General features: G+C 35.0%; 1 protein-coding gene across 2 annotated transcripts in view; it reads left to right on the top strand.

Moving 5' to 3' along the window:
- PRKD1 (protein kinase D1) overlaps positions 1-26,031 on the top strand; it is a 181,023-nt gene that overhangs the window by 87,016 nt on the left and 67,976 nt on the right. For both annotated transcript variants that reach the window (XM_044665050.1, XM_044665051.1), the window contains 4 exons: positions 13,211-13,421; positions 13,869-13,946; positions 16,615-16,819; positions 21,369-21,492. In XM_044665050.1, coding sequence (XP_044520985.1) covers positions 13,211-13,421; positions 13,869-13,946; positions 16,615-16,819; positions 21,369-21,492 — 618 coding nt within the window. The remainder of the gene's footprint in view (positions 1-13,210; positions 13,422-13,868; positions 13,947-16,614; positions 16,820-21,368; positions 21,493-26,031) is intronic.

Genomic DNA, 26,031 nt, shown 5'->3' with positions numbered 1-26,031 from the left:
AAATTCAGAGAGCCTAAGTTGGACCTGCCCTATATTCCAGAGAGATCAATGAAAGAAGAAAAGAACTCATGTGTATAAAAAAAAATTGTAAAAGGTCTTTTTTATCTTGATGAATAACTCAGAAGTAAGAGAATGTCCATCCATTAAGGAAGAATTGAACAAAGTTTAGTATATGAATTTAATGAAATACTATATTTTGTGTTAGGAAAAATGAAGGGCATCTAGGTAACATAGTAGATAAAGTGCCTGACCTGGAGTCAGGAAAACATGAGTTCAAATTCTCCCTTAGACACTTAACTACATCTGTCACTGTGCACATCACTAAACCCTGGCTTTCTCAGTTTTCTGATCTGTAAAATGAGCTGGAGTAGGAAATGGCAAACTACTCCAATATCTTGCCAAGAAAACTCACATGGGCCTGACTGAAATGACTCAACAACAAAAAAATAATGAAAGGGACAGTTTCAGAAAAACTTGAGAAGACATATAAACTGATGCAAAATAAGCCAGATCCAAGAGAACAACTAAATGATAACAGCAACATTGTAAAAATAAATAACTTAAAAGGACTTAAGAACTATGATCAGTACAATGACCAACCATGATTCCAGAGAACCATTGATAAAAAGTATGGAGTTTACAAAGAACTATTTATATTTAGTAATATATAAAGTACCTTCTCCTGTCAGAAAGATCATAGGAGTCAGAGTACAGAATGATATATTTATTGTTCTGGAAATGTCCAGTGAGGGAATTTGCTTTGCTTGACTATACCTATTTGTTTTAAAGTTTTGGGTTTTTTATTGGTTTGGGAAGGTGTAGTTGGGAAATCAAGAAAATAGATTTTTGTTAATTGAAAAAAGAAATTATTTTGTAGAAATTGGCCAGGGTATTATTTTTCAACCATGGGAATTCCTGAAAACCATTAATCAATTTATAAAGATTTAATCAGTCTGTTTCAGAGAAGTAAATATGCAAACTAATAAATTTTTCCTTAAGCTACTTGAACCAAATTTTTCTTAAAGTGTTATAGTAAAAATCATACACCAAAATAATACTAAAAATTAGATAAAAATATATTACTATAACCACAACCTTTTTCACTATTGACTTTTTACATTTTCATACATATAACACAGTAATGCCTAATCATAATCTGATTTTGGGGGACCCTTTTCAGACCTTGGTCAAATTCTGAAATTCTATGTTGAATCACCTGTTTGACTTGTTCTGGTCTCTCTTAGCCAGAAAACTGGAGCTTCTAGAGTTAGCTCAAAACTAACTTTTCATTTGTTCACTGTACTACTACATCCATGAAAAGAAATATATGACAACACTAAAATATTTCATCACTACAGAAAAGAAGATCAAAGGAGAAAAAAATCAGCACGTCTTTCTTGAATAAAAACAATCTAACTATGTCATCCCTCCTTTCATTTGGGAAGCAGACTCTTTTAAGAATCCTGGCTTTTGTAGGAAAAGCAAGAATCCTCTTGGAACTAGAATTAAAGGTTGATTTTTCATGTAAAGAGCTTGTCTTCCTTGATTAAATGCTGCTTATGGCAATATTAGACAGCAGTAAGCATTTGGACATTATGCTGATTATTGGCATGTACTATATTAAAACTTATATGCTGACTGCACTGAAATTTCTGCTTAGATCTCATTATACCGAGCATGTTTAGTATGCTGTGTTTAAATGTCCTGTGTATACTTGTGAATGGAATGGTCTCTGTTGGCTTCTTGAGTAATTTTCTCTCAAACTCAAAACAAATCTAACTGAATGCTTTATCATTTTTTCAGTAATTTCAGTGTTTTCTGATTTTTTGTGACCACATTTGGGCTTTTTCTTGGCAAAGATACTAGAATGCCATTTTGTTTTCTATCTCATTTCACAGATTAGGAAACTGAGGCACACATGATTAAGTGACTTGACCAGGGTCACATAGGTAATAAGTATCTAAGGCCAGATTTGAACTCAGGTCTTCTGAATCTAGACCCAACATTCTCTCTACTATACCACTCAGCTGTCCAAAATGAATGTTAGAGATGCTATAAAACAGAAATAGTGTAACACCTTGGCTACAGAGGCAGTCTTATGATTATTAGATAAATAGACCTGGGGATACCAATTAAAGTGGATAGTCATGTCTAAGATGTTGTTTGTTTTTCCTGTCCTCTTGAAGAAACAGAGGGAGTCTTTATTCTCTAAGGAAGCTATTGAAGTTGGTCATATCTTCCATTTTTTTGTCCAGGTCACAGGTCTTATAGAGACAGCCTATATCAGAGATAGCCTACTTTAAAGCCAAGTGCTCATCCTTATAGATGGAGTGGGTCTCATTCTCACTGAGTCCCCTACTAGAAAACCCAATAAGTTACTGATGACCATCTCTCTCATCAAATCTACTACTTCCTCATCATTTAGATTGTTGTCAATGCAAAACAAAGAAATTGTCCATCTCCAGTTAACCTTTTCTACTTCAGTTATGACTGATGCATTAGAAATGGTGAGTTTCCTCTGGAACAATCTGAACAACATCGTTTCAATATATCAGTATCTTCTAATTTTCCTAAATTTGGTTTGTCTGTTTATGGGAAAAGGAAATATTCCTCATGCCTTTATCATTTTTCATTGTCATATTTGCATAAAAAATTAAGTTTCTACTCCTTTCATTATTTCAAGGATTCAGTAACTAAAGTCAAATGCATATAGGTTAATAATACAGAAAGTTCCTTCTCAGGAGTAATTAGTTTGGCCTTTAAATGTGCTAGTCTTTCAAAAGTGGTATATATTTGGGGCCAAACTCCATAGGTTTTGTTTTTTTAATTAAAATTTTCTTTTCAAAAATAGTGCCTTTGGGGGCAGTTATGTGACTCAGTGGACAGAGAGTCAGGCATGGAAGACAAGAGTCCTGGGTTCAAATTTGGCCTCAAAATTTACTAACTGTATTGCCCTGGACAAGTTACTTAACCCGAATTCTCTAGACCTTACTGCTTTTCTGCCTTGGAACCAATACTTAGTATTGAATCTAAGATGGAAAGTAAGAATCGTTGTTGTTTTAAATAATGCTTTTCTATTCATTCCTCAAAATAATCAAGAGAATAACCAATTAGAAAGCTTCTTTTCAGGAGTATTTTACTTTCCTTTCTAATTAAATTTTAAATGTCTCCTTTTCATTATTCGACATGTAGCCATAGGCTAATATTGGGGTATTTCATTACATCTGTGTCTTTCCATGCAAAATGCATTGAATAACAACAAAATTGAAGAATATAAGGAGCAGCTATGGCAGCACAGAAATCATAAATGGCCACTTTCATTGGGATAGGAATGCCTGGGATCTGCAAATATTCTAGGGAATATAATGTTTTCTACCATCCCCTAGATCAGGGGTCGGCAACGTATGGCTCTTAAGCTATGGCTCTTTTGAGGGCCAGATATGGCTCTTTCTGCAGGAGCCGTAAAGTCAATTTTTCTTCAGGCGCTGTTACAGGAGCGCACTGTGAGCACTGTATGGCTCTCACGAAGTTACATTTTTAAAAATGTGCTATTTATGGCTCTCATGGCCAAAAAGGTTGCTGACCCCTGCCCTAGATTCTGTACTGAAATAACAGAGACTATTTCTTCTTTGCATGAAAGGAGTGAATTTATCAGTATCTAGTAATGCCCCTGCACTCACAGAATCTGGATCATTCTATATTTTGTAATGGTCTATGTATATTTATATATACTTATACATATATGCTGTTATGCTGAAAGCTTTCAATAATTATTACAAACATTAAGAAATGATCTCTCCCCTGTAAGCTACAGCATACATCACCATGGAGCACGGAGTATACCTCTTTTCCTGTCCCACAGCAACCTTTCTCACTCATATGAAAAGGTGTTGATTAGCTTTTATTTATGTTACATATTTAGGGTGTCCAACTGAGGAGTCACAACTCATTTATTTGGCAACCTTGGCAGGTGGTTCAAGGGGCACCGAAATGAGAAATCAGCTAGTAGCAAAGAATATCTACAACTCTGATGAGCCTCCAATCTTGTGCACAATGATTTATAGGGCATGGAGACAAGGATGTTTCTATAAGAACTTGCTTTCTTAAGGGTCTTCAGACATTTCTATTGTCAATGCAAGATGGAATACTTGGAAAATCCCTGACTCTCCATCTGAGAGGTTTATCTGTTTATATAAGCACCGCTGAATGGAGATTATTGTTTCATTTCAATTCACCAAATAGGCTCATAGACTAAGCATCCAAAACTACATTTGTTAGCATTTGTATGTGAGATAATCATTTCCATGTAAGGACCAGTAGGGCTAGACTATTCTATTAGTCAGCTAGATGGGACAGTGGATAGGATGCCAAGTCTGAAGTGCAGACTCATCTTCCTGAATTAAAATCTAACCTCAGACACTTTTTAGGAATGTGACTCTGAGCAAGTCATTTAACCCTGTTTGCTTCAGTTTCTTCATCTTTCAAATGAGCTACAGAAGGAAATGGCAAACGACTCTATTATCTTTACCAAGAAAACCCCAAATGGGGTCATGAACAGTCAAACATGACTGAAACAAGAAGAAAACAAAAATAAGACTATGCTAAGGCAAATTCATTTGGAATATTTGAGAGGTGTCTTACACCAGTATTTTTACTAGTAACTAATATTCTTTATCATCATAGGATCATAGAATTAGAGTTGGAATAGATTTTAGAAGTTTAGTCTAACCCTGCCATTTTATAAGATGAGGAAGTTGTGAGTCCCAAATGATAATAAGAACATATAGTATAGTATAATATAGTATTGTATAGTATAATATAACATAACATAACAACATATAAGTTTATATATAATATAATACATATAAAATGTATATGTATGATTGTATTACTGCAAGGGACTCCTGAAGCCATTTAGTCCAAACTGTTAATTTTACAGATAGGAAAGCTGTGGCCCAATTATTTGGCCAAAGTCAAACATGGCATAGCTGGACTTTGATTCATAAATCCCTTTACTCTCTAAGCTTGGTATTCTTCCTGTCGTTTTTTGCTGCCTCACTCATTGTCAGTTTATGGTTAGGCTGAATCAATGTGTACTTTCTATTGCATACTAATCTGACTACAAGAACAGATAATTTCACTTCACCTAAAGAATCCATATAGTTTGTAACTCTATGAGTTGGGTTAGGAAAAAAATCAATCCCCACAAAAAATAAAACCTTGAAGCTTTGGGTTGAATCAGTTTTGCCTCTCTCAAATAATGTCAGTCATACTATCCTGTGGTACTAAGGCAGCACCTGAGTTCAGGAAGTGTCAACTGACCAAATAAATATTTATTGATTACCCACAATCTGCTTGTGAAAGATTCAGAAGCAGCTCAAGGCATGTGTGATCCCATCCCTCAGAGATCTAACCATCTACTCAGGGGTTCCTTCTAGAAAATAAGGTGAATAGTTTAAAATATTTTCAATGGCTTTTTTGGCAAGAGCCTGATTCTTTTTTTCACCCTCTCCCAGTGTAGCAGTCAACATCCCTCTGTTTCTCTCTGTAAGGAGAAGAGAGTAGCTTCTATTCTCTTTGAGAGCAACCTCGTTCAGAATTGGCATGTTGTGCTTAAAATCCCATCTGTTAGGATGGGAATGTTTTGGGGAAGAAAAAAAGGGGGGGTAGCAAAATACATTTAAGTAACCCTTTAGATCACCCATTGCTATTTGATGAGCTCTCCATTCTTTGACTGATTAGTAGGCCTTCAATTTAGGGTGAATTCTTCCAGGGCAAATAAGATTAGGGAAAGCTCTTTTGTATTCACTGAAATTGATTTATTTGGAAATCTCAGAGTCTATGCCAGTGATTCCCAAAGTGGGTGCTGCAGCAATCCAGGAGGGTGGTGATGGCCACAGGTGCATTTTATCTTTCCTATTAATTGCTATTAAAATTAAAAAAAATTAAATTCCAGGGGGATAAGTAATATTTTTTTCTGGAAAGGGGGCAGTAGGCCAAAAAAGTTTGGGAACCACTACTCTATGCCTTTGATTGTGTCAAGGTCTCTAATTAGTTACTTCTTGTAGACACATACTTACACTCTCTACTTCATCTCTCTTGACCTTGAAGGGAATGCAGTTTCTCCCAAATTTTCAGACCTAATATGGTCCTGCAAAATAAGCACTAGAAAAGTATGGATTTGACAAAGCACATTTTGTGAAAATTATGTTGATCTCATCCAATAATTTGTTTATAAACCAGAATAAACTACATCTTGTAGAATCTTCTCTTAAATTTAATCAAGAAAAAAATTAAGCAACTTTCAATGCTTTTCTTTTCTCTTCTACATTTTCAAAACGCACTTACTAATTCAGACAAGTCCATTTTGACCTCTTAAGCAGGATATACCTTGTTGGGAAATTCTTACAGGGTCCTGTTAAATGTTTAAACACATGCTGGCAGTTGGAGTTTCCATAATGTAATCTAAGCAATCATTTCCTGGTGAGCTTCCAAAGGTGCTGAGTCATGGATCTGGCTAGCTCCCAGGAAAAACAAAAAATAAAAAAATAAAATAAAAAGGAATTTCTGCCTTTAGAAAAGTGGGACAATCACCTTCACAAGTAGATATCCAGTGAATATAGTTCTGACACAATTTCAAAAGAGACTTGTGATAAGGTAAGTCCTGAATGCCCAAGATCATTAGCTATCCCTTCCTGTCCTGCCACATTTACTGATAATGAGTAGAGTACTAGAACTAGAGTCAAGAAAATTAGATTTCATATTCTGCCCCAAGACATTTACCAGTTATTTGACCTTTAGCAACTCACTTAATATCTGTCTCACTTTTGTCATCTATAAAATGGGGACAATAATGTCACCTATCTACCAGGGTTACCATGAGGATAAAATGAGATATTTATGAAGCAATTTGCAAACCTTAAGCACTATATAAATGAAAACTACTTATTATCTTTATCATCATTGTCATTATTATTATTTTCCCCTTTTGGATCAAGGTCTGAAATGTTATCTCTTCCACATAAAGTAATATCCTTCTCATATCCAAAAGTAGAAAGTAGAAGCCTTTGTGTTTCTTTTTGCCAAGTGACCTGACCAAGGAAATCATTAATTTTCAGTTCTTCCTGAGTCATGTTTTAAACTCTTCAAATACCCAGAAATGTTCTAAACTCTAAATCCAAACTCTAAAACATTATAACTTCTCTTGAGAGAAAAGATAATTTACAGAGCTGACAGCTCATATGAGAATTAAACTATGATTATTATGTCTTCATTCTCACACCTACCATCACTGTAGGAAAAGGGCTTTTAAAACTCCAAGTTTGGAGCCAGTTTTTTCTTCAAACATAATAATGAAGCAGCTTGCTGTTGTTCCATTCCAAACTATTTCAGTCTTTTCGTTTGTTTCTTCCAACAAAACAAAACTAAACCAACAACAAAAACTCAACAGCAACCACCGCCATTTTGTAGATTGTCCAGGTTCTCCAAATGCACACTGCCGAATTGGAATGAGTATTTTGCTTTCTGTCTCATGTGACTAGTCAAAATGAATGCAAATATTATAAAACTTTATTCATTTGGACTGTAATAGTACAAGTGATTAGATATAATACTGTCCTGCGTATGGTGCATTTTAAAAAGAAACAATTTTGTTATAATAACACATCATTAAAATGGTGGTCTAAAATACAAATGAGTATCAATAAATTAGATACGATGACTTAAGGAAGCATTTCAGTTTATAATGAATCTCTCTGACTTTCCTCTCTGTCTTGCATCTGATACTATTCCTTTTAATTCATTAAGCATATATTAAAGCATCTCTTCAGTGAAAGGCAAGAGACAGCATGGCTTAGATGATGGAGAGCTAGCCTTAAAGCCATGCAGACCTGATTCAAATATTGCCTTTAATGTATACTGGTTGTGTGACCCTAGACAAGTCATTAAAATCTCTGTAATCTAGACAACTCCTTAAAGACTCTAAGTTGTAGAAAAGGGCAACCCTGAGGCTTCCCTAAAGCAATGAGAAATCCAGTCTCTATCCCTAAGTACAAGAAACTAACTGAAGACACAAAGAGAAGGAGGAGGAAGAGGAGGAGAAATGTTGACATTCATCTATCATTTTAAAGTTTTCAAAATCCTTACAATTTTTCATCTTATTCTATCCTCACAACCCTGGAAGATACGTACAATTATTATTTCCATTTCATAGATGAGGAAACTGAAAAGAATGAAAAAATTACAAATGATCTTTGTCTTCAATGAGCTTCTATTATTCTTCTAGGGCATGCCAAGAAATTGACAGATAAATAGTAACGAGATAATTTGAGAGGGGCAGACTAGTTAAAAGCTTCCATTTTTCATACAACGAGTATGGATATTATTTAGATTACTAAAATGGATTTCTAAACTGAAGTTGTAGGAAGATTTACGTTCAAATCTTATCTCTGCCACTTAATAGATGGATGCCTATGATTAAGTCATTTTAACCATTATGTTCCTTAAGTAATTCAATAGGATATATTTATTAAGTCATAAGTTTGTTATGATTTATGTTGGTGGGTGAAATTTCCGCAATAGAGAATACCCCCTGGGTGTCATGGGGATGGAAACCACAGATTCTTGTAATCACATTTAAAAAATTTTAAATTAAAAGGATTTATAGAATATAATATTTTTTTACATCTTAAAGCACTATAAATTGTGGTTCAGTGGTATCCTGTTCTTTTTCTTGGCAAAGATAATGGAATGGTTTGCTATTTTATTCTCTACCTCATTTTATAGGTGATAAACTGAGGCAAACAGGGATGGGTTAAGTGACTTCCCCGGGGCTGAAAAGCTAGTAAATGGCTTAGGCCAGATTTGAACTCATGAAGATGAAACTTCATGACTGTAGGCCTAGCACTCTATCTATTGCATCACCTTATTACCCTTCTATATAAATATCATCTCTTTATTTAATGACAGATCCCAGAAAATATAACAATGACAATTATACAGGAAATGCATTATAATAGAAGCAGCTAGGTGGCACAGTGGATAGAATGTTGAACCTGAAATCAAAAAGACCTGAGTTCATATCTAGTCTCCACAAAATACTAATAATGTGCACATAGGGAAAAAGGACCACAAAATGGTAATAATGTGCACATAGGGAAAAAGGACCTACAAGAATTGTCCATTAATTGGAGAATGGCTGAACAAGTTGTAGTATATGGTTGTATGAAATACTATAGTGTCATTAGAAATAACAAATAAGATGATCACAAAAAAACCTGGAAAGACTTATATGAAGTGATGCAAAGTGAAGTGAGCAGAACCAGGAAAACACAATACCAGCAACAGAGTATGATGATCAACTGTACAAGGATCCAGTACCACTCTAAGGGACTTGTGATGAAAAAGGCTATCCACTGCTATAGGAGGAACTGAAGAAGTATGAATATAGATTGAATCATGTTGTTCTTCATTTAATTTCCTCCGATGATTTTTTCCTCTGGTACAAAAGAAATACCTTCTATCATAGCATGATAAACATGGGAATGTGTATTATATGATAACACATATACAACCTATATCATTACCTGCCATCTTAGGAAAGGGGGTGAAGAGGGAAGAATATGGATTGTAAAATGTCAGAAAAGAATTACTGAAAATTGCATCAAAATATAATCTGGAAAAGCATAGAAATTAATTTTAAAATACTAGTATTGTGATCCTAAACAAGTCACTTAACCTCTATTAGTCTATCTTATCATCTGTAACATGGTGATAATAATAGCACTTACCTCACAGGTATATTTTGATTAAAATGAGATAATATTAGTATAGAGTATTTTGACCTGTTAGCAGTAATAATAGGAATAATAACAATAATAATAAGGTGCTAGAAAATCCCAGCCTTGTAATTATCATCAAAACATGACATATACCTAGTTTCACAAATCATCATCATGAAAAAGAAGGAGATAATAACACTGTATTTTGCCCTGGTCAGAGCACGTCTTGAGTATTCCATTCAGTTCTATATACTGCATTGTTTGGAAGGACATTTATAAGCTTGGAGAATAAGCAAAATTGTGAATAACTTAAAAATCATGTCATATGAATAAATGAAGGGACTGTATTGAAGAGGAAGGGACTATCTAGACTGGAAACAGGGCTTCATAATCTGGGTTCCATGAACTTTTTAAAAAAAGTATTTTTAATCCAATTTTATCTTATTTTTGGATCTAAGTTCTTTCCCTTTTGATTCCCCCTTCCCCATCCATTGAGAAAGCAAGAAAAGCAAAACTCATTTGCAAACATATATATGTATATACATACAAACATACAAGCATGCACATTCAAACAGAACAAATTCCTGCATTAACTATAGCTGAAAAAGAATATCTAGATATAGATATATAAGTGTAGCTTTACTCTGAGTCCATCTTTTCTCTCTATGGAGATAAATGTCATGTTTTATCATGAGTACTCTAGAATCATGGCTAGTCATTGTGTCGATCAGAGTCACTAAGTCCCTCCAAATTGTTTGGCTTTACGATATCATTGTTATGGTAAATGTTATTTTCCTTGTTCTGCTCATATGTCTTTCCAGGTTTCATTGAAACCATTCTCTTCATTATTCCTTACATCACAATAATATTCCATCACATTCATATAGAAATGGCTAATAAAGTTCGTCTTAGCAGCTGAAAGGTGAGGGGAGTTAAGTTTGTTTTTGATAATGGGTAACTGGAAGAATGGTCTTCCCACTGACAGAAGCGGGTAAATCAAGCAGAAGAACTGATATTAGAGAAAGCTTTTTGTCATTGTTCATTTAGATCTTCATGCTATAAAGTTACATAGAAAAAGAGGCACTACTGTTGTGGTTCAATACCATAATTCTTCCAATTATCTCGAGATAAAAAAAATCTCATCAAAATTTAAAAGTAAAAATTTAATTCATTTTAATTTTAAAGGTAAAAATATTTCATACAGCACAGGAAAAGTGAATATTGGTATTGGGGAAGAACTGTGAAAACAGAGGGACATTTTGTAATGATTAGTCCTCAGATTTTCTTCTGTGGTTAAATTGGATATTTTTACCACTTTCTATATAGCTATGTATATTATATAGCCAGAATTATTAGTTTGAAATATGAAATAGAGCAATATCTTGCTAGAGGTAAATAGGTTATGGTAGAGAGTGTTCCACTGGGATCCAAAAATCACGATAATATTGTTTCTCCCTTGACATTGCATAGCATGGAACCAGAGATTGAGAAATAAATCCACTGGGTAAATATTACACCACATTGAGGATTAGCAAGGCAAAAAGTATAAAGGGTAATGTAAGCAACAGCTTTTAAAGTGGAGGATTTTTAGTGGTCACTGAAATTATTGTACATAGAGTCAAAACTGGGATTGGAGGCAAGAGCTACCAGATTAAAGGAGTTAAATTGGGTGATTAGAGGAGAAGAGAAACCAGAAGCCATAATGATTGAGAAAAGCAGATTTATTATGAGTAAGGGAGTAGGAAGGGTGAAAGAATAGGACTGTGATCACACTCTAAAATTTTGGAATTCATTGTCTTAAAGGGAATGCAATTTCATTCCATAATGGGATCTAAATTGTTACCATGCTGGTATGTAGAAGAGTCAAGAAAATGAAGGTTGTTGTTGCAAGTAAAGAATTTAAGGAAATGTTGGGTCAGGATGGATCTGGGGTTCCACTTTTATGGTTGAGGATCTCTTCAGTGATCAAGAGCACAACTCATTTATGGTCTCTTATCTTGTGCCATTCTTGTTTGAGTTCTTCTGCAAAATCCACTTGGGCACCACCTCATATTCTGGAGTGACCTTTCTCTGAATCTCAATATTTTAAGGATGCAAGCAGATCATATGAGCTGTTCACTGCTGTCATATAATCAGTCACCGTTTCTAGTCCTGATGCTCTCTGGTGCCATCCTTTGTGCCCGTTTCAAGCCTGTTTTGATTGATATGTTTCAGACTACTCAATTCTACTATGTTCCACTGTTGTCATTTTGGTGAAGTTCATTTAATTCATCAAAGATTGTAGTATCCCATCACTTGCAGCAATATGAGGGTTTGTCAAATTGAATATGAGAGTTTCCAAGATTGATCTTGGTGGAGGGAGAGGAAAAGAAATAACAGTGAATATATATGAATAATTGAGGGAGCTTGGGGAGTGATCTGGAGGTCCATCAAGGTTAGGCTAATATAAGAAAAGAATGAACTTTATATTAAGGAATTTTATTAAGGAAACGTGACAAAAGAATATTTTGAAAAAAGCATAGGAATACCAGGGTTATACTGACCCATTCCTTTGGTTCTTTGAGTTGAGGAAGGGTTTCCATTGGGAATGATTATTAGATGTTATATCTTCACAGAAAAGCCGGTTTGCAGTTAAAGTTAGGGGATGGAATAGGCATTTAAGAAAGAAATCAGGGATGAAGGAGAATTTATTAAAATAGAACTTGGTCACTCTAAGAAGCTCAGTGAAATAGACCTAGGTAAGGGATAGGAAGGGAAGAAGTGGATTTAGGAAGCCATAACCTCATATTTACAGTCTATTTGCAAGAAAAATAGAGGCTCTTTGGTGAAACAGAGTAAAGAAAGTCAGGGCTTGATCTTAGGCAATTCACTAGGGCTAATTGATCTACTAAATATTATACAGTTCCAATCTAATAGAATGCATTCCCATACCAGGAGTTCCCTAGGCTGAGGAAATAAGAGATATAATAATTCAATTATTCACATATTTATACAAAATATATCCACAAGTAATTCTCAAACTTCTTTTGATGTTTTTTTGCAATTTATTTAAATAATTGACAAATTGAAATGAAGTAATGTGCTCAATTGTACAATGTGAGTCAAATTGAGTAGCATCAAAGTAAATAGCTATAAATACAACCTAGCAATTCAGCTTCCTTATTTTTGCATGCTTAATTGAAAAGGGCTATTTACTATTTATAATTCATATTTGAAATTCCTAAAATTTTGAAACACAAAATGCCCTTAGCTTCAGACCCCTCATTTTTAGACTAGAAAATTGTTTCTTAGTTGTTTCTTCTACTGTAAGAAACAAAGTAAAAAGAAAAAATAGTAGAAACTAAAAGTAATGAGGCTTTTGAATTTAGAAAAAGCCAATCAAGTATTGACTTCTGAGATCTTTTATTGTTTCCTTCTCTAATTATTTATAGCAAAAATCATCATCAGAATCCTTTCTTGGCCGAGAGAAGCGATCCAATTCTCAGTCATATGTTGGACGACCAATTGAACTTGACAAGATTTTGCTGTCCAAGGTTAAAGTTCCTCACACCTTCGTCATCCACTCCTACACCCGGCCAACAGTATGTCAGTATTGCAAGAAGCTTCTAAAAGGACTTTTTAGACAGGGCTTACAATGTAAAGGTAAGGAAACACTTATTCTTGGACCAATTTCTCAAGTCAAATAAGTTGAAAAATTTGAGTTCATTTGCCTATTAAACTTGGAGTACTTCATTCATCCATCAGTGTCAGTTAGCAAGAATTTATTGAGTGTCTACTTTTTGGTTAGAGCACTGGTCCTGGAGTTTAGAGGACCTAAGTTCAAATCTGTCTTCAGACACTTCCTAGCTATGTGACTTTGTACAATTCATTTAATCTCCGATTGCCTGACAAAAAGATTCACTGTATTTGCTGGAAAAGGAAATGGCAAACCTTTCTAGTATCCTTGTCAAGAAAACACTGTGGATTGCTATGATCCATAGGGTCACAATGAGTAAATGCCTGAATAACAATATTTGCCAGGCATGGTGAAATATATGATGTTTTTGTTATACAAATTCTTTTCCAGCTAATTTTTACCATTCTGATCAGATTGTAGGTTCAACTGTCATAAGCGCTGTGCACCAAAAGTACCAAACAACTGTCTGGGTGAAGTTGCCATTAATGGAGGTAGGTTGAAGGATCAGTTCTTCTTGAGCCTTGCAGACAAACAAATGTTGTATTCTTCCCTGGTAGGTAAAGAGAGTAATTTAATGAGTAATTTTTCTCCTCCTGCTTCTAAATTTTTTGATCTGCCTAATGTGAATTATTGCCTGGGCTTGATATTTCCAATTCAACTGGGCATATTCCAAGAAAGTATTCATTTCAGTGCATTTAGTTTCAAAAAAAGGCCATGAGTTCTCAAATATTAGAGAACACAGTGAAGCCACTGATGTTTTAGTTGGTAGTCTTAAATGCTAATTACTAATGAGTTTTCATACTTCTCCTGGATCAGGCCACTGTCCTAGGATGATTAGTAATATAGAGCCCTTTAGGGCCAGGATTGCTTATGAACTATAGTGATAGATGTGCCCCTTCCGCCACCCAGTCATTTCTCTTATTCTGAAACAATAAGCTCAGTTTTCTTCTCAAGAGGGAAGCTGGGGGTACAGTGGACAGAGTTTAAGATCTGAATCTGGGAAACTCATCTTCCTAAATTGAAATCTAGCCTCATCTAGTTTATGTGATCCTGAACAAGTCATTTAACCCTTTTTACCTCAGTTCCTCTTCTATAAAATGAGCTACAGGAGGAAATGGCAAACCATTCCAGTATCTTTGCCAAGAAGACCCCAACTGGGATCACAAAGAGTCAGACACAACTAAAATGAATAAACAACAAGTCTTCCCAAGAGGAAGAAGAGGAAAGTGGGTGTTCTGTTAACCAGAGGCAAATAATCATCTTCCTCCTTCCTTATCACCACACATTTTGGTTTGAATGATGCATATATACATGAGAACATAAAACCACATATATATTATCTGTGCCAGATATACTTAATTAGAATTTGTGAATTTATATTTTAAAATTATTTCAATATTTGTATTTTTGTTAATATTTGCATTTTAATAAAGTGGTTTCCTTTGTAATTTTATGTATTTTATTTTATGCATTTAAAAGCGTTATCCTTAGAAGGGGTCTATAGATTTCATCTGACTACCAACATGGTCAAAAACATAAAAAAGGTTAGGAATCCTTGCTCTTAATTAAGACTTCTCCAGAACAAAAGGGCATTTCCGACCAGGGAGAGGGTACATTTTTTTATTGCCCCTTTTTTTTTAAACTTCCTTTTGGAACTTGGAACATGGCATAAAAAATTGGGAAGGAAGATATTATGATTGAGTAACAAGTGCTCCACCTCCAGCTAGAAGATTTGGATTAAATCCTGCCTCTGACTTTTCCTACCTCCATTACCTTGGACAAGTCATTTAACTTCCTTGACCCTCAGGTTTTTTTTAATTTGTAAAAGAAGGGATTAGACTTGGTGTTCTCTGATTTCTTTTCCAGATCTAAACCCATGATTCTGTGACCTAATACTGGTCAACTACTCTTGAAAAAAACATTTTTTTTCTTTCCAGAGATGGTTCTAAGGATACTCATATCCTTTTGATAATACTATTAGTTCTCAGATAGTATTTCTACAGACAATTTTCCTAAAACAGCAAATTATTTTTTGACCTTAGATGGGGCTGTTTCCCAGTGTGTAGGGGTAATAAAATAATGCTTGAGACTTGGTAGGGGAAAATGGGTTGAGTATTATACATATTGTGAGGTGTAGGGAAAAGATACAGCTCCTTTCATTGGAGGATGTCTATTACTTGGAGACACCAAGACCTCCTTTACTTGGAAACAAATACATTTTACCTTGAAGGAGAATTTTGGGGCTATTCTCTAAGAAAAGATTCCAATGCTGCCTTTTGGCATTTAGTTCTCTGAATTAGCTGCCAAAATTGAGAGGTTGGCGATTTTCCCACTTCCTATAGTGTGGTGTTGACTTTGTGTCAAGCATAGTGAATATCAGGGCAAGTTTGACAGCTACAACCGTGGGAGAACACAGTGATTTCAGAGATGTTGTTGATTGCTTTGAAAATGTTATTACCCACACAAGCTGAAAAATCTGATAAACTCTCAATTTATCTACTTTTTGTAGTTTGGCAAGCTTGTGTTCCTAATCAATCAATTTCTAATTTTAAAATAAATACTTTACATCACTATCTAGTTATAATGTATTATATTCATCAGCTGCTGAATATATAGGACTATGTTATTTTACATTTTGAATGTCAGAAATCTAAAAGCAGCTTTTTAAAAAATGATCCACATCATCTTAGAAATAGCAATTAAAAGTATCAACAGCAACAAATCATGATTCTGATTGTTCTCCTCACTGGGTAGCAAGCTGTACAAGCATGCTCTGGGACCCCCTGTGTATTTCTACTTGTGAGAGTGGAGATAAAGGAGAATTGGATCCTCTGGTGTGTTAAGTGACCTCCTATGCTGCTGTTTCTGCTGTCACCTGTAGGAATGGCACATTTTCCCTATTCCTTCCATGGCTTTCCACATCAGTAGACCAAGTAAACTCTGAGTATCTGCCATTAAAAAAAAATGAACAAACAAATATTGTCTTCTCTCATAAACATAGATTCCTAGGGAAAATAAAATAAACAAGAATGGGGAACTACTTACAAATATCTTTTAGGCTTACTAATTGATTTTCATTAGACATGCTCAATTTTATTTTAGCCTTTAGTCCAGTGGGTCAATGCTTATTTTCATGGTTGACATAATCTAATTTTCCAGATTTGCTTAGCCCTGGGGGAGAATCTGATGTGGTCATGGAAGAGGGAAGTGATGACAATGATAGTGAAAGAAATAGTGGACTCATGGATGACATGGAAGAATCCATGGTCCAGGATTCTGAGACCTCTATGTCAGGATGCCACAGTGACAATGGGGATATTCAGGACACGGATCAAGACCATGATGATTCAAATCGAATGATCAGGTAAGAAGCTTTAGGACTCCTTTTTCTAAGTTTTCTGAGTAAAACAGTAGAAATCAGAAGTTTAAAACTCTTGTCCTGGAGAAATTTTAAAGATCTTGGTAGAGTTAGAATCATGTAGAGGGCCAGCTTTGGAGTCAGGAAGACCTGGTTTCTAGTTCTGCCTCTAACACCTTTTAGCTTTTGAGCAATGGAAAGTTACTTAAAATCTCAGGCAACTAATACTGTAAATCAGTGATTGAAAAGTGGGCACCACTGCCCCCTGCTGGGTGCTGCAGCGATCCAGGCAAGTGGTGATGGCCACAGGTGCATTTGGGGGTGGTGAATAACTGTAAGGGGGCAGTGATAGTATGTGACAGGGGGTGCTAAGTAATATTTTTTTCTGGAAAGGAGGTCGTAGGCCAAAAAAGTTTAGGAACCACTGCTCTAAATTATAGGAGAGATGGTAACCTGCATCTTTGAAGCAGCCAGGGGACACACTGGATAGACTGTTATTCCTGGAGTCAGAAAAATTTCAGTTCAAAGCTGGCCTCATATTCTAGCTGTGTGACCCTGGGCAAGTTACTTTGCCTCGTTTGCCTCAGTTTTCTCATCTGTAAAATGAGCTGGAGAAGGAAATGACAAACCACTCCATTATCTCTGCTAGGAAAACCCAAATGGGATCATGGAGAGTCAGTCACAACTGAAATGACTAAACAGCAATGACAACAAATCATCAGTGAAATACGTTTTCACATTATGGGTTCCCCACAATGATGAAATCACAGCTCTGAAACCCAAGTCATCTTCCTTTCCCAGTTGTTTTTTATACGCACTGGGGTAGTATTATAGGTAGAATGTCAGGCCTTGATTCAGAAAGATTGGAGAGGTCAAATTTGCCCACAGACACTCACTAGCCACAAGACCCTAGGCAAGTCACTTAACCTCTATTTCCCACATTTTCCTTATCTGTAAAATGGGGGCAATAATAATAATATCAGTTGCCTTCCTAGGTTGTCATGAGGATCAAATGATATAATTGTAAAGTGTTTAGGATAGGGCCTGATAACATAATAAGCAAATATGAACAGTATCTAGCTATTAAAATAATTTACCCTGTTGGTAAATTTATGAAACAATTATATACTAGGAAGTCTAACCTGGATTTTTAAATCCTAGTATTTCTTTGAATTCATTTAAAATATTAAACACCAAGCCCTCCTGTGTTCAAAGTGTTATACTGGGTTCTAGGGAATACATGGTTTGGAATTGTAAAATATGGTTTTTGCCTTCAGGTCTGAAAGTCTGTTTAAATGATTAAACAAAAAGGAGATAACCATTATATGAAAAAGTTACAAGATAGTCTCAAAGTTAGAAAACAACTTTACATTGATCTTGAAATGCTCTCTGCCCGTTTCTTTCCACACATTTCCTCAAAATTTGCTAAGCACAAAGTTAGTTAACATCTGTTAAAAGCTCACTATCAAGAGATACAACAATGTGTATCTGCCCTTCCGGTATGCTTATAAAACTTGAATTATTAGTTAATCCTTGATAGAAATACTAGAGTATTTCCACCATGTTTTTTACCTTGTTTTCATATATTAATAGAATTTCATATTTGTAAATGAACATTGCAGGGGCAGTTAGGTGGCTCAGTGGATAGAGAGCCAAGCCTAGAAGTAGGAGATTCTGGGTTTAAAATTGTCCTAAGACACTTCTTTCTGTGTGATCCTGGGCAAGTCACTCACCCCAACTGTCTAGCCCTTACCTGCTCTTCTGCCTCAAAAACAATACTTAGTATTTATTCTAAGACAGAAACTCAGGATTTAAAAAAACAACAAATAAATAAGTATTCGATGGGATTTACTTGTGATATCTCCTCTAATGAAATACTCATAGTTTATATCCCAACAATTTTATTCAATTACAGAAAGCAGTTGTTTTTTCCACCTGTTGCACAATAATCTTCTTAGCATTAAATATAAAAAAGCCTTGGATAATAACTTATCCCAAGATCATTTCTATCAAAACTCCATTGAATTTAAAATAATAATGTTAATGATGATAATAAGAATAGTTTTTAATAGTAGTAGTAATCATAATAGTGCCTTGGTGTTTACAAAACATTTTCTTTTTAACAACTCTGTGAGATAGTATTAGGATTATTATCTCTACATTTTATAGTTGAAGAAATTTACCTTCAGAGAGCTAACTTGATTTGCCCATACATCATCTATGTATAGGACAGCTAGGTGGCACAGCAGAGAGAGCTCTGGGTTTAGAATCAGGAATTCTCATCTTAGCCATTTTCAAATCTGGTCTCAGACACTTGCTAGCTGTGTGACCCTGGACAAGTCACTTAACCCTTTTTGCCTCAATTCTTCATCTTCCAAGAAAGGAGTCATGAAGAATCAGACATGATTGAAACTGCAAAATTGTAGCTCTATGCATATTATAAATTTACAGTTTTGTTCTTGTTTTCTAAGTGAATAAATTCATTTATTGCCAAATTCATTCCAATTCAATAAGTATTTATGTACCTTCTATTTGTAAGGTACTATGCTAGTACTGGGAATACAAAGAAAAAAGCAAAATCATCCCTGCCTTTAAGGCCCTCTTCTACTGAGAGAATTAATCATGCGTACAGATAAGTAAATGCAAAGTAATTTCAGGAAAAGAAGAGAAATAGCTTTTGGGGAATCAGAAAAGGATCCAAAAATGACTTGTTTATGAGATAACACCTGAGATGATCCTGGAAGTCAAAGATTTGAAAGATGTTCGTGTGTGTGTGTGTGTGTGTGTGTGTGTGTGTGTGTGTGTGTGTATGCAAAGAATGAAAAGATGAAAAGATTCATATATAAGATTACACTGATAAAATTCTTAGAACACACCAACAATTGCCAAATAATCCATTAACAGAACTTGCCTGGTTATTTTTATGTGCTAGGAGAGGTCTATCCCCTGGCCATCTGTTGCTTAAATACATGCATGCCTTTAGGCCTCTGGGAAAGACAAAGTAGAAGAATCAAAACAAATCCATCACAAGGACTGGAAAAACAGCTCAAAGATTCAAGCCTGAATCTCTTGACATTTAGTCCCAAGTGATACTAGTCAATTAGTTCTTGTCTTTAAGGGTCAGTTATCGCATCTAGAAATGAGAGATTTCTATGAAGTCATCCCTAAGACCTTCCTAGCATTAGTTTTCTGTGATCTAGCACCTGTTATATGGAGTCAGTTGCATCATTCTCAAATATGAAGGACATCACATTTTTAGTAGGAAGAACTCATTCCAAACAGATCCACATTACTGTTAACAAGCTTAGATAATGTAAAATATAAACATATTAGCACATGGCCTGAAACAGAGCATAATGATGCCAATGTCTTGAATTAGAGGGATGGATAGGGTTTGGACATTTGATTTCATTGATAGTGAGAGCTCCAGACTGGGGAAACTACTTCTACCAAAGAAGGCTGGCACTTCCTCGGAGATTTATTAGTTGTCTAGAGCACTAAATGATGGTTAAGTAACATGTTGAGGGCTTCACAGTATTTGTCAGAGATGGGACAAGAACACAGGTCTTCAGATGAAACTACATAGTTTTCATACAATTATTTCTAAATATTGCACCCTTGCACCAAGCCATTTATGTATATATTTATCCCAAACTTAGACACCCATTAGATGTTCATTAGTTTTAATATGCATATATGAAAGCAATCCTAGTCTGCAGTATGATCTATCTCTGGATGTGTATGATTAATTTCAAACATTGTTTTGTTTCAGTGGGAAATATAGGATCACTTTGATTACTTCATTTCTGAAGAAAAGTATATTTACCTACACATCTATATCTAAAACTGTTTATCCTTTGTTTCAAAGAGGACCGGTGACAATACTGGATGTCTTGAATAGGATGTAAATTAGCTTTAAGTAAGGGAGAGTTACACAGAATCACTAACCTCTTCATTCCAAAGTCATCGACATCCAGTGGCAAGACAGAAATCAATATATGACTGCCAGTGGCTCAGTATGCATTGGATAGCCTTTGTGTCTTTGGTGTCTGACCAAGTTCTAAACTTTCCACAGCTCCTACTTCAGACACCTTCATGGCTATTGGAATAAATCGTTTTCTCTTCCCATTCCACTGGAGGAAGTCTTCACATTCTTGGAGTAGATATCCCTTTAGTTAGCATCAATCTGGTTTAGCCTGCTTGCCTTGACAGTTTTACTCAAGTGTAGCTGCTGCACAAACAACAGTCCCCCCCCCCAACTCTGTCTGTCTGTCTGCCTCTCTCTCTCTTTCTCTCTCTCCTTGTCTCTCTCTTCCTCTCTCTTCCTGTTCATCTCTCTTTCTCTCTATCTCTCTCCTTCTCTCTCTCTCCCTCTTTTTCTGACTCTCACTCTCCTCTCTCTTCCTCTGTTTCTCCATCTCACCCACACATATTTATATGTATAACTATATGCTTATATATGTATTAAAATGCATATATGTGTATATATTTGAATTAAAAATTGGTCTGTATGTGAAAACATTTCCTCCCTAAAATATGTTTACTTTACTTCTAGCCCATCCACCAGTAACAATATTCCCCTCATGAGAGTGGTTCAATCTGTCAAACATACAAAAAGGAAAAGCAGCACAGTGCTGAAAGAAGGATGGATGGTTCACTACACAAGCAAAGACACACTGGTAAGAATCACTGGGATCAGAGCCTTCTCTTTTCGATCTGGTCCTAATTATCCAAGTTGCAACTTCTTTGTAAATGATGCTTGATACTTAATAACTGAGCCACAGGGAATGAACCTCAACCTACCTGTCAGGGTAGAATTAGTTTAAACACACAGCCAATCTGTAGGTGTCGGATACAGTCAAGCAAGCAATTTATTAGGGAAAAAATGTGGAAAGAAGTTCTCAGAAAACAAGATCACTTATTCTCTTGCTTAAGATGTTCTACATAGTAGCACAAACTTTTGCCTGTCAATTTTCTGGCAGTCATAAAAGCCACTGTACGTGCTTAAGGAACACTCCTACGTGTTTCAGACTTTTAAATGAAACATGACATTAGGAAGGATAAGAGTGTAGTTAAACCCACCTGTATACTTCCTGAATCTTTAATATGTTCTTTTGCTTTGACCAATTCAGTAGAATAATAGTCCTCTATGTAATTGTTTAATCTATCAGAGGAACATTTACCACCCACCTGTTCTTAGAGGCTTTGGTTTATTGCATAACTTTGATTTTCTTGCATTCAAGACAATATCAGAATGATAATTAAATTAACTTCTCAAAGAGCAATTACTAACATTTGTTAATAAATTTCTTAATAGCATACTGTGGATGAGGGTTCCAATATATGATTGTACCCATGTAGTTACAAAACTAATATGTGGCAATTAGAACTTGAACCCAGATCTCCTCCTTGACTCCCACACCAACCAGCTTTCTTTCCATTAGGCACTATTGTCTCTCAGTTTGCTGTTAAGATTTTCCCGAAATAAAATGATCAATTATAGAAAGATGATTTAAGAAATTCCAGTCATACTTGTAAATTTTAAGATTAATCACTTATATTTGATGTTCTGTTCCTTTCTGCTCTATTCAAAAAGAGTTTTTTAAAAATCACCAAATTTTAGTTAATTAAGATTTGAACACAAATTGGAAAGGTTTTTTTCCTTTTTAAGAACTTTTATACTGAAAGATAGTATGACACAGTATATATAAAAGGCTAGCCTTACATAAGTCAGGAAACTCTCAGTTTATATTGTCCCTGTGTCACATAGTAGCTGTGTGGCCCTGGGCAAAAACTTCACTTTTCAAGGTTGCAGGCTACTTGAAGAATCTAGTTTATAGATGAGTAATTAAGATGTATCAATTGAATTCTCCATAATATGGAAACAGTCCCAGATATTAAAATGGTCATTAAAACCATTTTAAATTTTACTCTAAATTTAGTTCTATACTACTTATTTAATTCTGGTCAGAATAATTTTTTTACCTTGAAGTTCCCACCTTCACAGTACACTGAACAATCCCAAAGAAGAATTACAGCATGAACATCTAAAGAAATTTAAATAAATCCATCGTGGAATATGCTCAATATGGCAGAAAGTGAATAACATTATGGAAAATGAAAATGACGATAGCTTAAATGGTAGGAAATGACTTATTACCAGTTTGAGAATCATTTCAAAATCAGCTGCTTATGATCTGTGGTCAGTTCATTTAGGGAAAAATAAGGTATGAGGAAAAAATCTAATTATAATAGCACCAATATGATTTATTTCAAGAGACTGTTGACTATGAAATACAGAAATGGAGAACAAGCTATTGACATTGATCGTCACCATTTCTTAGAGAATTTTAATTTGGGTAAATTAAGTTTTATAATAAAGGTATCAAAAAGAAATGTAAAATTCTTTGGTCAGTATTTGATCACTGTGCAAAGAGAAGAGGCTTGAAAACCAAGGACAACTGATTTGTAATATGACCTCATTTATAAGACAAGAGGATGACAAGATGATGGGCAGCATCATTTTTCAAAACAGTAAAAAGCACTGGAGAGGAAAATAAGCCTATAGAAAGTCTTCTGAAAGAGTCAAAGCTGTGTCTTCTCATATGAAATATGCTTCACATCAATAATATTAAGAGAAATGTCAATTAAAATAACTTATTTTACCTCACTCAGCAAATTGATAAAGATATAAAAAAAGGAAACTATCACTGTTGGAACATCTCTGGAAAGATAGGCAAAAGAGAGTACACTATTAAGTTGTGAATTGATCTGTTCTAGAATGGAATGAAATTATTACGGAAAATAGTTTGGAATTATCCAATAAAAGTAATTTTATAAATTTCCACCCCAAAGTATACTCTCTTATCTATGTCCTGGGACTGAAGGAATTCAAAGGTGGTAGGGAGGGGGGAGGTTCTATATACACAGAATTATTTATAGCAGCCCTTTCATATGGTAGTACGTATTAGAAACAAAGTGAATATAGATTGATTAAGGCCTAGACTGACCAAACTCTGCTATTTTAATACAATAGATTTTTTTCCCACTATGTAATAAGAAATGAAGAACTATAAGTGATTCAGAGAAACGAGGAATAAGTATAGGAACTGATAAAATACTGTTACCAGAACAGTAATTCAAATGAAGTAGACACAAAATGAAGCCAAAATCTGAGTTACTTCTTTTTAACCCATTATACTGATCACAGATTGTGCACTATGAGGGCAAAATATTACATTTGTGGTCAGAGTCTGTTAATTTCCTTGGTTTGCCTTAATTCTTAGTTTTTCAGTTTAGGTTGGTTTATTTTGTTTTTGTTTTCTTGGTGAAAATAAAGGTTAATTTCCAAGATCTCAGAGGATATAGACAGAAATAATTTTGGTTACAAAACAAAGAAGTTATTATAAAACTTTTTCTTAAAGGAAATAAACTGGGAATGGGGAGAAACACTCTGCCATCCCAAGAGCATTATTACTTGAAAGTAGAAAGATGATGAAAAATAAGTGTGGATTAGAACACATTTTCTGACATTTTTATAGGAATGCATTTTCATCTTTGATCACAGTGGCACCACAGATTCACAGAATTTATACTTCTTACATGCTCTATTGTACTATATGAAAAAGTTGAAATATTACTTTAAAAGGTGAAGTTAGAAGGAACTCTTAAATCTAACCAGATACATACAGGGAAATCAACACTGGAGGTGAAAGTTTTTAAGACATTATATTCAAGATATCTCAAAGAAAAGAAGATACAAAATAATGGAAAATATCTACCTGAAAAGATGCAACAGAAACCTCAGAAACTGCTGACCCATATGCTTGTCTCCTTATAGCTATAAAATTCTCTATATGTGCTCAATGCATATTTGAAAATCTAAAAAAGGAACAGCATACTTTTGTGAATTCTTTTCTGTAAGAGGCCACATCTATACAGTCACTATTTACTGAAAGTATAAAGAATAGAAGATTGTACAATCAAACATAATAGATTTCTCTACTAGCAGCAATGCTGAGGGAATTATGAGAAAGAACGCTATCCACATTCAGAGAAAGAACTGTGGGAGTCGAAACACAGAAGAAAAACAACTGCTTGAACACATCAATTGATGGGGATATTATTGGGGATGTAGACACTAAACACTCACCTTAGTGAAACTATCAATAATATGGAAATAGGTCTCAATCAATGGTACATGTAAAACCTAGTGGAATTGCATGTTGGCTATGGAGGGGGGTGATTGGGAAGAGGGAAAGAACATGCATGAATCATGTAACCATGGGAAAATATTCTAAATAAAACATTCAAGATAACACACACACACACACACACACACACACACACACACACACACACACAAAGAATTCCTGGTTGACACAGCATGTCTTGGGTTTCTGGCCATCCTTATGTGAGATAGTTATAACATGATTAAATATAATGTTTGAAAACTTAAAAAAAAGAATAGAAGATTGTACTATGTTTGTTGTATGTTGATTTGCCAAAAGCCTTTGAATCATTAAAGGAAAATGCAGGCTTAAAAGTTATTTTCTAGCAAGTTATCTCTCCATAGTTCTATATCAGTGATTCCCAAGGTGGGTGCCACCATCCCCTGGTGGGTGCTGCAGCGATCCAGGAGGGCGGTGATGGTCACAGGTGCATTTATCTTTCCTATTAATTGCTATTAAAATTTTTTAAATTAATTTCCAGGGGGCTAAGTAATATTTTTTCTGGAAAGGGGGTGGTAGGGTACGCCAAAAAAGTTTGGGGACCACTGTTCTATATGCAGCTATTAAAATCATAAATAGCTGGGCAGGTTGGTAGCACAGTAGATGAAGTGCCAGGCCTGAAGTCATGAAGACACATCTTCTTGAGTTATATCTGGCCTCAGACATTTACCTGCTCTGTGCCCCTGGACAAATCACTTAACCTTGTTTACCTCAGTTCCTCAATTGTAAAATGAACTGGAGATGGAAATGACAAACCACTCCAGTATTTTTGCCAAGAAGACCTCAAAAAGGATCATGAAGAAGTTGGGCATATCTGAAACAACTGAACAACATTCAGATCATATAAGATGTCTTGATAGATCTAGTCACATAAGAGAACTTTGTCCAATTAGTCTAATAGCAAATATTGTCTACTCGGGCTTAATAATAATTATTATCAGGCAAGGAATAAAACAGGGTATTTATGCTAATCAAAGTATCCAGTAA

Source organism: Gracilinanus agilis, chromosome 2, assembly GCF_016433145.1.
Source record: "Gracilinanus agilis isolate LMUSP501 chromosome 2, AgileGrace, whole genome shotgun sequence".
NCBI classification, from domain to species: domain Eukaryota; kingdom Metazoa; phylum Chordata; class Mammalia; order Didelphimorphia; family Didelphidae; genus Gracilinanus; species Gracilinanus agilis.
This window is presented reverse-complemented; position numbering and strand designations above follow the sequence as displayed.